Source organism: Cygnus olor, chromosome 4 (assembly GCF_009769625.2).
Source record: "Cygnus olor isolate bCygOlo1 chromosome 4, bCygOlo1.pri.v2, whole genome shotgun sequence".
Taxonomy (NCBI): Eukaryota; Metazoa; Chordata; class Aves; order Anseriformes; family Anatidae; genus Cygnus; species Cygnus olor.
In genome coordinates, this window is record NC_049172.1 from 5,743,779 (window position 1) to 5,755,492 (window position 11,714).

An 11,714-nucleotide genomic window follows, 5' to 3' on the forward strand; every position below is an offset into this window, starting at 1 on the left:
AACATAGTTAATTTTTTTATAATTGTTAGGGGATAAAGCATTTTTTATCCATTTGGAAATATGAAACAGATTCATTGCTAGGTCAATTTTCTAAATGTTATCCTTCTCTAAATGCATTACAAACTTTCAAATATGGTAGTTTATCCGAGAAGTAGCCTTAAAACCATATAACATTCTTGAAAGCCTTTCAAAAATGCAGGGGTTATTAAATTAAGACAGTTATAATTTCTAAATTACTTTTCCTATATACATCTATCACAGGACTTCTGACCTCTGCTCCAGCGCAATGCCTGCATTGCGTTTGGAACTATGCTGTGCCTGGACACATGGTAATACCGTGACAAGGGACAGAATCGAAATGTATGTTTCCAGTTAACAGCACGCTTGTTAAAAATCTTGGTGAGTTTGACCAGAGAGTGCTCTTGCTGGGTGTTGGCCAGCCTGAGGAGGGAGCCGACTGAAGACCACTTGTAAGCAGATGAATGATTGGGAGGAGGAAGAAGTCAAGAACTCCAAGAAGTTACACCAGCTGATGCCTGCTCTTCCAAAATGGGTTGGAACAAACTCTGACAGTTTAGGAAACAAAGGGATGGTCCTGCAGGAGCTTAAGCAGCACAAGTTTCAGCTGGCCACGGAGTTTCCCAAAGAAGCAGCGTCAGTGCTATTTAAAGACACTTTGGCCCCTGCACCCGTATTATGTGACCAATTTTGTAAGGACCCATATATACAAAACACAGGGTTAAGGTCTGTTTAAAACTACTTCTATGATATATTAGCAGTGCATATCATTTGTGCAGCCTCTGTGAATGCTATGTTGCAGGCCCCATGAATTTAAATCTTTCTCTGGACAAGCTCTTCTATTCCCAGCTTGAGACCGCACAATTTTTCTAAAAATTGAAATATTGTTGAGGAAAAGGTGCTCTTTGAAGTCTCAGCTGAAAAGGAAAATGGGTACTATTGGCCTAATAAGATCTTTTTGCCTGAAAGATAGTTTATGAGCCTTCCTGCTTAAATTTAGCTTTTCTGCGTAGAATGCAAATTTCTAAAGTGCTTGCTGGGCTGTCATGCATGGTGTTTCTCCACCACAGCTGTCAGAAAGGCTGGCTGAAGTCATTTTTAAGACAGAATTTAACCTTGATGGGAAGGTTCAAGCCATTCCAGGCTGTTACCATGGAACATACTTGTTGTTGTTGTCTTTTACTGCTTTTAGAGGTGCCAGTAAAGGTCTGCCAGGGCATGTACCAGGGGTTATGTGCACAGCAGTACGGAGAGGTGGAAGCTGCCATCCCAGCCCAAGCCTGGGAGCAGGGATATAGCATCTAAGCTGCCCTCTGGGCAAGCACCCTGATTCAGGCTTTATGCACGTGCAATGCCAAGTGCCAGAAGTGTATCTGACTTCCCACTCTGCTCACTGGAGTCCTGGCACGTCCCCTTTCCAGAAAGCCAGCTCTGGAGCTGCTCCTGGCACCGTGCCACTCTTCAGGCTGACATTTGTGCTTGTCTTGAGATGATCTGCAAACAGACCGTGGGTGAATTTGGACCTTGACGTCACCCCCCCCATCCTCCACCCCCGGTGCTTACCTGCTTGTTTCTCAGAGGCTGAATCACTTCCTTGATGCAGAGATCCAGGTCGCTGATATAGTCCCTCTCTGTCTGCATGAGCTCTGCGATGATTTTTACTCTCTTGGCCATCATACGTCTGGTAGCTTCTTCATCCTCCTGGGGCAAAGTGGCCAGGGATGAGGACTCTGACTGTGGGGCCATTTTTTCTGTTTAAAAGAGGATGGGGGGAGATTAGTGAGGAGCATGGTCTCTTCATTGCCCTTGTCATGCTTCCTCTGATGGCTGGCACACCAAGGCCCCAAATGCCCCAGGTGCTTCTCCCACTGCTCTGCCTTCCCCACTGACCACAGTCCCATGTCATCCTGGGCACACCAAAATCCAAGTATGGCTGATGCCCTTCTACTCCTCTGAAAACATGGTCTCAGCCTGAAGTCTAATAAGATTTGGGGAAGGAAAAGGCTCTGTTTTTACCATAAGTTTCACTAGAACAGCCTTTGTTCCGTACGATGTAAAGCTGTGCTCTGCTCATGGGAGGCTGAGGGCTGTAGGTACTGGAAGATGAACTTTCAAATGAAGACAGTGTTCCTAAGGATGATGATGAAACACAGAATTCTGTTTTAAAAGAATTCTTTGAAGGAGGCAAAGGAATTACAGGGGAATATGGGAAAACCTTTAATGATCAATAACAGACATTTCTTGGGCCAACAGAGATCATTGGGATCAGGAGATTCTTACCTACTTTACCATATTTAAGACCTAGACTATCCGATTATTTCCAAATACATGGAAATCCAAGGGAATCTTCTACAGACAGGTTAAGTTGTGTAGCTACAGGATGTGCACACAACCTGCTTATCTGTAGTGATGGTCTTCCTTTTGCTGGTTCATAAGGCAACCTGCATACATTTGTGGTAGCTGTACAAAGGGCATGGAATTTTATCTGGGTCTGTATTTTTCATTAGGAAAAACACAAGGGAAAAAAAAATAAAAGTGGAAGATTTCAGAGGGTATTCTGATGTTTTTCTGCTAGCCACAAGATGGTGCAGAGTACCAGCAAAGACAGACGTATCATTACTGCACTCATCTCTGCATTACCCAGGTCGTGGCTTGACAGCATGGGATTTTCTCGCTCAGCAGCAGAGGACAGGAATCTCTTCTGAGGATCAGGCTGTTACACCTTGATGTCAGTTCCTCGTAGGAAGTGTACTGTCTAATGAGGCAACAGCGAGCAGCATCTGATGCTTTGCTGGCTGATAACCAACACTGAATATATCGCAGTTGTTTGAACTGATTGTCAAGGGCAAGGTCATGAGCGCTCAAGTGAGCACCAGGGTCCAGCTCACCCATACAACACAGCTCAAGGCTGTAGAAGATAACCTGGAGCTGGACTTGTGAGGAAACCAAGCAACTTTCTGGGGAGAAGACTTTGAGCTGTCTTCCACTGAGAGATGTAAAATTCTACAAATGCAACGCATCGTCATCCTCAAGCCCTTCTACAGTTATGCTGACCACTGATATTCGGAAAGAACAGTTTTATTATTAACCCTTCTCCTGTCAGACCTTCTAGTCAGACCGATGTGACAATAACATAGTTATTGTTTCAAAAAGCTGCTTTTGGGACTGCATCTCTGCCTCTGTACTGATAGTTCTGCACAGGGAGGACAAAGAACCAGAACAAAGCTGGGGTGTGCTGTTTCTCCAGATTTTTTTTTTCCTATTCAGACGTACTTCCTTTCTCTAAAGCAACTCCTGCTTTTACCTTTGAGTTTTTACATCTAAGTCTCTGTATAGCACAGGCATAAACATTTTGTCCTCGTGTTTGTACACAGACAATGAAATGGAAACAAGAGCAGGATGTGTCCCCTCTCTAAGGCTTAGGCTATTGGAAGAATTTTAAGCCGAATTCTGCCCTAGCAAACCCATGCTGGTGCAAGTGCATGTCTTGCACAGGAGTTCACCTCACTCAGTGAGAAGGAGAGTGGAAGAGGTCCTAGTACCTCTTCATGGCTCCCTCTGAGCAATTTTCTGCTAAGGTTGTGGAATAAGACCTCCATGGCTTCTGCTTATGTGCCTAAAATGGCAGGTACCTTTTCCTCAAGAAGATTAAGGTATGTGACCACACATACACATTCGCAAGGAACCACACGAACAATCCGTTTCAGTTCCAGTTCTGCACCAAACCAACATTCCTTTCGAGATTGGGCGAAACAGTCTGCGTGTGTGTGACTGTACGGGAGAGTTCAGGACCAGGCTTCCTGGAAGAGCTTGCTTAGAAATGTCATTTTGTCTTAGACACAGCACTATTATAGTATCAGATGGAATTTGAAGGTAAACACGAGATGCTCTGCAGAAGAACTTCCTAATCTTTTATACTGGTGGCAGGGGAAGGCATTATTTGAACAAAATAAAGCCACCGTATCCCACCTCAGGCTTGAAGTCACGATCCCTAGAGAGGCTGTTCTTTCAGTTTATGTCATTAGATTGCCCTAATCAAATTTGATCCTTGAATTATGTCAGGGCTCATCTATTATCCTTATTGCATGATAGATAATAATGCCAGGAAATAAAAACTATTCTCAACAGGAAGAAATAACCACGAGAAATATCAGGTAGATGCTGTTTCCTTACAGAAAACATGTTTTTTAATAAATGTATCCTTTGTTAAAAGTAATATAATTTTCCATTTTCACTCAATACGTTCACTTTTTCATTTTAGACATGTCTGTCTCTGTAGAATACAAGAGCAAGATACTGAAGAGATGATTACAGCCCAGACCTGTGAATTTATGTTCAGCTGATTGCTTTTGACCAGTTTGAGAACATTAGAAGCCTGCTGGAATCCTTGTGGAGTAAGCAAAAGTTTAATGAATGCAGAAACAGCAAGTGCACATATAAGCATACTTGTTTCTACCTGGTAATGTGTACCAGCCCTGGAACAGTTTGAGAGAGAGGATTAGCAGGATGAGACTTTGCTGAGGATTAATAATTACAGTAAGAATTTGGCTCATTTGTCTTTGGAGATGCCAGATGTAGAAAAAAAAAGAGAAAGAAAGAAAGAAAAGAAAAAAAACTGCCTCTCAAAGGGCTTATTAGACAGGTATGTTTAAGACCAATTTAAGATCAGTTTACAACAATGTAATTGGTACTTTTAGTAGACATAAAAATGTAAAGTGGAATGTAGCATTTGCAACTGTTGCTTTGCAATGCCAGATATCTGCAGGAGTTGCCTTCCTGGAGGATTTTGCTGCGGTGAGGAAGGCAATGACTTTGTTTTTTCAGCTGAGCGACTGAAGTACACAGCTCTAGTCACACCACACGAGAAGCTCACTGTGCTGATGCCATGGACAAAGCAGCTCCGTGTGTAACAGAAGCAGTTTCCTGCAAGTGTGAAGTCTAAAAATATCCCCCAGATGGAGACATCCAGCAATGCTGCGAGAGCCTGCAATGGGCAAATGCAGTAGCTCTCTTCTAGGCCCATGGAAGGTGACTGGAGGAGCAGGCAAGGCAGGCTGACAAGCTGGATGCATGCAAATTTCCTGGGCTTTTTCCCTCTATAGAGTGAGCAGCTCCCAGAGGTCTGCTCCATCCCTCGTTCCTCCCAAGTGAGATGCTCAGGTTGGATATTATGTTTCTCCTTGGGGCCAGGACCCAGGTTTCTCCACATCTAATGTGAAGCGAAGGTAGAAGTGAAGGTAGAGGCACAGAAAATACCAACAAGTACAAAAATGTCAATGCATGGAGTGGGTAAGAGGCCTTTCCATCGCTGAAGCAGCATTCGGAGGACTCCAAAGTAAGTTCTGCTCCCACTCTGTGCAGATGGGAGAATTTTGCCTGACACAAGGGAGCAGTGAAGGCATAAGTTATCACGGTACAGCAAACAAATTACAGCATTACTGTATTTTCACGTGTGAAACCTGAACCTCACACCACCTTAGATTAAAATTATTCTTCTGTAAAAGCGAGCCCTCCAATAGCTTGTGCCCTCAGATAACCCAGAGATTGCACACAGGAATCTATGCCGGCTTGTATCAGCTGGATTCACGAGTGAAACACAGGCAGTTTAGGCACGGAAGCACAGAAGGATTGGGAGAAGGTTATGGAGAATGCCTTTCTGTTTGCCTCACACACGCACACACACAGCAGCATTGCTCTGGAGCGGGTCTGTTGCACACAGGCTGCTACACATGCAAGAAGCCCCTGAGGTGACTGAAGATGGGGGGAGAACGCTGCAGGACCACAGTGACCCCACACCAGGCTTCCTGGGCAACAGGTTTGCTCCTAAACCAGCATCAGAGACTTAGGTGCAATTAGGTCATTCCGTCTTTGATCATTTCATGTTCCATAAGGTACAGAAAATATTTACATTCAATATGCAAGTTCTTTCTTCAATTCCTTGACAGCAGACTGCTTTAATTATATGTGTGCTGACAGGACTACAGAGGGTTCCCATGTGACCGCAGTGGAAGGGAAGAAAGCTTATCATCAGGTGACAGAAGAATGCCCTTATTGTTAGCACCAATACTTACAAATAAACCTTTCCAGTGTGTGATACAGTGATATAAATACACTGCTCCCATGGCATCGAGCTCATATGTTAATAACATGAGAAGTGAGGAAGGACTGCATCTGAACTGCTTCCCCTGGGGCACATGCACCTCGAGATGGGTCGTGGATTAGCTGTACGAATCGTGAGCCCTGTAACCCACAACGCAAGGTATTCCAAGTAATAAATGTCAGATAATATGCTCAGAAAAGGATCCATGAGCCTCCTCAGGTCCTTGTCTTCCCTCCCTTATCCCAGTTCCTAGTTAGGCTGTAGCAGCACCTCGGAGTCCTGAGCCATGCAGCAGGACTTCATTGTGCTAAGTGCTGTGCAAACATAGCAGCACAAAATGGATTCTACTCTGAGAAGATGAGATCACTTCCCAGCCTGGCTGTCACTGCAGTAAGGTCAAGAAATAACTCCAGATTTATTACGGTGCAAGTTAACAGAATTACATTCTCCGAGTTCAAATTTGCACATGAGAAAATAATGTATTTGTTAGATTGTGATTTTTCCATCTCGTGGCACCAGGGGTACATTTTCATCAAGCCACCTCCTGCACATCAGGAAATAATCCAGACTTCTACTCTGTACTGTACTTCAGCCGCCCAGCTGCTCCAAAGATCAATACATTTTGCAATGAAATAGGATATCATCTGCATTGTAGCACACAGAAAGTTAATCAGTAAGTACAGGGCAAAGCAAATAAGGAACTGGGGAGGATCTTTACCACTGCCAGGAGATGCAGAGGCCGGGCAAATGTGTAGCCTGGGCGGGAAGAAGCGGCAAGCCAAGCAGGGAGGGGAGGTGGATGGGACAAAGGAAAGTTGTGATGGAGTCCACCCTGCTCATGATGGAGCAGGGAGGGGATGAGTTTCCTCCTTCTGGGCTTCAGGGTACCAAGGGGTAGCAGCTTTCCAGGCATGTGTGCAATTTTGCGGGTTTCTGCTTCATTTGTGGTGGTGGTTATTTCTCAGAACTACACCAGACACAGGCAAGATGCAAGATCTGGGGTTCAGATAGGAGATCTGAGGCAATACGCTGGGGATAGCTGAGTGATTTGCATCAGTGTGTCTAGTACAGGTATGCCACTGATATACCTGAAATTAAAGCATGTGCAAATCATTTGATAGCACGGTTGACCCGTTCCCATCCAGAGTTAGGAGGAAGTTAATGTGTAATAGATCTGTAACACAAGGAGCATTGTCAAAGCACATACTATCTCGCTGAACACTGCAAACGTTGATCTCTGGCCCTTTCTGGAAACCCACCATTTTCTATAGCTCATTTTTCACACCAAGCACAAGTTTGGCATACTATCATCCACAAAACAAAACAAAAAAAATCCAAGTCTGTCCAAAACCTAACAGATAGTGAACTATGTTTTAAATCCCTTTTTGGTTGATAGGATCTATCCTCACGATTCACCACCTCTCAGCCTGCCCTGATCTTGCAAACATTTATGTGCCAATAACTACATCAAGCAACCTCCTCTACTGAAATCGCTACTGTCAGGATGGCAGCTTCAGGTTAATTCACAGATTGATCCCGACATTAATGCCATACATAGATATTGATATAGTTACTTTTCCAGCTGCTACTGATGGATTTTCAACTGTAGGAGAGACCAGCACCTACCAGCTAAAAAGCTATGATAATACTTTTGAAAACAGAGCTGCTAAATACCATTTTGTGCCACTTATGGATAGTAGCAAGTTCTTGTGTCTGCCCGAAAGAACATATTTGCAGGAGAAAAACCTGCACTATTGAAAATAGTGAAGGTAGAGCAGGGCCCTGCATAGAAATACCACAGGAGCTGGATCTGAGCTCTTAAATGACCTTCCAAATTATTTCTGCATCAAGTGCTAGCAAAATTATCTTCCTTAACCCCCTTCTTCCCTCTTTGGGAAAGCAATGCTCGCTTCTAGCTGATGCAGTGCCAGGGAAGAAAGACCCATACGGCTTGATCGAGGTGTTCCTGGACTCACCCCAGAACATGAGTGCAAGCTGAGCTTGAGGTGGCTGCATGGCTGAATGGCCACTTGGAAGCAACCCTTGCTTCCCCCCCAGCTAAAATGGGGCTGGTGGCACTTGGCTACCTCACAGGATGAACTGAAGTAGGCACATTCACGTTTGCCAAGCTCTTGGAGAATAAAATGGTTACTTTGCACCTTGCTTCCTTTTCAAAAGAAGGAAGACCGGGAGGTGTTGCGTGTGCTTTCACACCAGATAAGGCATTGAATGGATGTGTCTCTGGATAATAATCAACCACGAAAATGCTTACTTGTGGTCTTAATGAATCCTTAATTGTAAAGTGAAAAAGCCTTGCAAAAGGGTTGTGCCTTTGACAATGCTATTGTTGTTCTCACGCTTGAAGACCTACAGAGCAAGCCACCTTGATTGTCTTGGAGAACTGGGTGGTAGGCTCCCTTTCGCACCCTTTTTAGAAAACATTTGGGATTCTGTATAAAAAAGCAAAACTTAAGGGAAATCCAAAGGTGGAAAGTGAATTCTCAAGATTTTTATGTCAGACAGCTTGGTCACTTGTTGTTGTTTTGCTTGTTTGTTTGTGTTTTTTTGGGGGGTCCATAGGCTTTTATTTGTGACCCATTTTTCTAGCGTACCAGCCACACTTTGAGCTTGTACTTTAGAGCTGCTGGAAATGGCTGGGGTGGGGGAAACTGCCCGCTTTCTGCTCAGGGATCCCCATAAACTACACAGAGGGCTGAAAGGGGCCTCGGGAGACAATCATGTGCTTCGCCTTGCACAGATGTGCTGCAGCGCTGACGCACGCATCGTGTGTCACACACCCGGCTCCCGTGCTCTGCCTGGGTTGCCTGTCACCAGCGGGGTCCTGCAGGCTCTGACCTCTGGCTTCCCGATGGAAACCTGTCCCACTCATGGGAGATTCCTATCTGCACGCTTTGCTCCCTGTTGCCTCTCCCCATCTTCCACATCCTTGCTTGTGTTAATAGGGGAGCAACTGAACAGCAGAGCTCTCAAATGTGTGCCTCCAGCTCATGGGGGAAGCAAGTACAAGTTATTACCATTTGAATCTTTTTGCAAAACATTCACCATTTCAGGGCGATTGGAGACTCCGGACCTGGCGATACAGACTGTTTGCATCACCAACAGAGCTGTTTGTGTTTTTACCAAGAAAGAAGAACTGGAAAGTTTTGTGCCAACAAAAGCACCTCCCTCACCTTGGAGTAAGCTGCTTTGCATTCCAGCACTGGTAAGAAAAATGAACAATATAAAGGAGTACAATCGTAGCACATCATCGGTATTGGTGAGTAACTGGTTAGGTCTGGGACCCATGATCTATTAGATCCGGGCACATCTAGATCACCAAAATTCGATCCAGATCAGGTGTTGGTCTGCAGCTGCATCTCTATCGATATTGTAAACACACTTCATAGGAATTTCCACCCACTGTCTATTTTTACTCTGAGGACAGGCGCCTTCTACCCAACATAAAGCCTGCAGGTACCTCGTTAACCCAGCCACATTTTTCTCGAGCAAACACGAGCGTGCAGAGCGAGCCGACCCCAGGCGGGTGCCTTGCCACAGGTGGCCGCAGCCATCCCCGCTGGTGGCAGGAGCTGTAAAGCCGGATTTACCATCCTGCTGGCCTGCTGCCATCACACGCTGCCGTGCCTACCGACGCTCCCCTGCCTCCCTCGCTCCTGATTTCTAACAGGAGACACTCTGGAGGGGACAGGAAGGTGCCATGCGCTTTGCTGGGTATCGTTGTCACAACCCAACGTGGCCTGGGCAGCCCCTCTGCATGCAGAACCGCCGCTCTGGCAGCACGCGTGCACACGTGCCTGGGGCTTGCCGGCCCGGCCGCATCGATCCCTGCTCGCGCCCCGAAACACCCCTGGCGGAGCCGTGCCTGACTTAACCGAACATTTTTCATCTTCCCATCGATTAGCTATCACTGGGAGGGAACAGTGTAATCAATGGGCCTCTTTGTTGTTGTCAGCGTATGCAGCCCCCATATAAATCCTATTATTTTCTGGTTTATTATTTTATTTTCTGCTTTTATTGTCTCTCTGAAGGAATACTGCTTCCTAATTAAATGCATCAAAACCATAATACAGTAACCTAAAGTATTTTCCTATTTTATTTCCCCATAAAGGATTACTGCCACAAGAGTGATTGCCATAGGCAGTTATATCAGTATTAGTAATAAATGTTTATATTGTAATAATACTCAAACCCCACATTTGTGATGGGATCCTGTTGTTCGAGACCCTGAAAACCCACAGAAATTCATCAGTTTGTGTTCCAGAGCTCTCCCAGAAATCGCTATGCGCATTTTCCATGCGTTTCCTCCATTTGTGGCGGTGCATTTAATTTTTGATTGACAGGCCCAATACTGACATAATTTGCCAATTTCTGGCCCAGGTGCAATTCGGCTATTTGAAAAGAAATGCTCTTCATAACGGTATAATTTGAATCAGCATACCCATCAAAGCACGTATTTGGACGTATTTCAGTTCAGGCTCGCACAATCCAAGCAACAGATAAACACATTAGAGATCCTGATAATCTCAACTGGAAGAAACAACTGCCCTTGGTGCTTCGAATTATTTAGCACACGCCCCACTTCGTGCAATAGGAAAAGGCAGAGAGGATGGAGGCATCGTCTTTTCACACCACCGCTTGCACCGCAGATGCGTTCTGCTGGAAAGCAGGAGAAAGATCCCGGCCGCAGACACGTTTTGCAGAACACGCCCAAACCCTGCTCGTGGCCTCGATCGCATTTCGCTTGCTGTGCGTGCAGTGGGCTTTAAAAAAACTGGGGGGCAAAAGGGGGCGATTGCTGGGTCCTGCTGTGGGCACAGAGGGCTGTGCCCTTGCCCAGGGACAGGCTGGACCCAGCCTGGAGCACTGCCAGCAGCACCCAGCACGGTTCCCCGGGGGTACCTTGCAGTTTCTGGCTGTACTCCGTCCGGTCGGACTGACTCCTTCGCAGGGCGCCGTGCTCCCCAGCCGCACTGCTCTCCACCACCGGCTCCGTCCTCCTCCTCTCCCCCATGTACAGCTTGTGCCGCAGCAGGGCCAAATTCCTCCTCCGGCCCCCTGTGCTGTCTGTGCTCGCCATGGCTTGGGGCAGGAGGGCAAGGGGGTGGTTTTAGGGAGGTGGGCTGCCTGCCCAGGGGAAGGCAGGTGCTGTGGGGTCCGGAGCAGGGCTCCCCAAGTGCTGTGGGGCCCGGGCTCGGCCCTGCCACCTGTGCCGGTGCGGCTCCACCTCCGGGAAGCTGACGCCCCGGGCGGTGTTTGCATTCACCCGGTGTATGTGCGAGCCTTGCGGGGCCGGTTTGAAAGCCAGCCCCATGCCACAGGCACTGTCAGGCCCCTTTCCCCGGCTTCAGGGGACACTCCTCAGGTACTGGCATCCCAAAACAGAGCTGTGTCTTTGGCACGGCATGGCCACATCTGGCCACAGAGAGGTCACAACCCCTGAGGCCACCTTTGCCCCAACCCAGGCTGTGCCCCGCTGGTACTCAGCAGCGGTACCCGTGGCTCTCTGCAGTGTGGGCACAGGCAAGGAGGGATGCTGCTTTGGGCCCAGGGGCAGAGCGGGGAAGTTCCTGCGCAC

At 46.7% G+C, this 11,714-nt stretch overlaps 1 protein-coding gene across 1 annotated transcript in view; it reads right to left on the reverse strand.

Moving 5' to 3' along the window:
* Window positions 1-11,362, reverse strand: part of ARHGEF38 (Rho guanine nucleotide exchange factor 38) — a 36,063-nt gene extending 24,701 nt beyond the window's left edge. Inside the window, exons 1-2 of the mRNA XM_040556304.1 lie at window positions 11,039-11,362; window positions 1,582-1,769 (exon numbers count right to left, since the gene is read on the reverse strand). Coding sequence (XP_040412238.1) covers window positions 1,582-1,769; window positions 11,039-11,216 — 366 coding nt within the window. The 5' untranslated portion in view covers window positions 11,217-11,362. The remainder of the gene's footprint in view (window positions 1-1,581; window positions 1,770-11,038) is intronic.
* Between the last annotated feature and the right edge of the window lie 352 nt (window positions 11,363-11,714).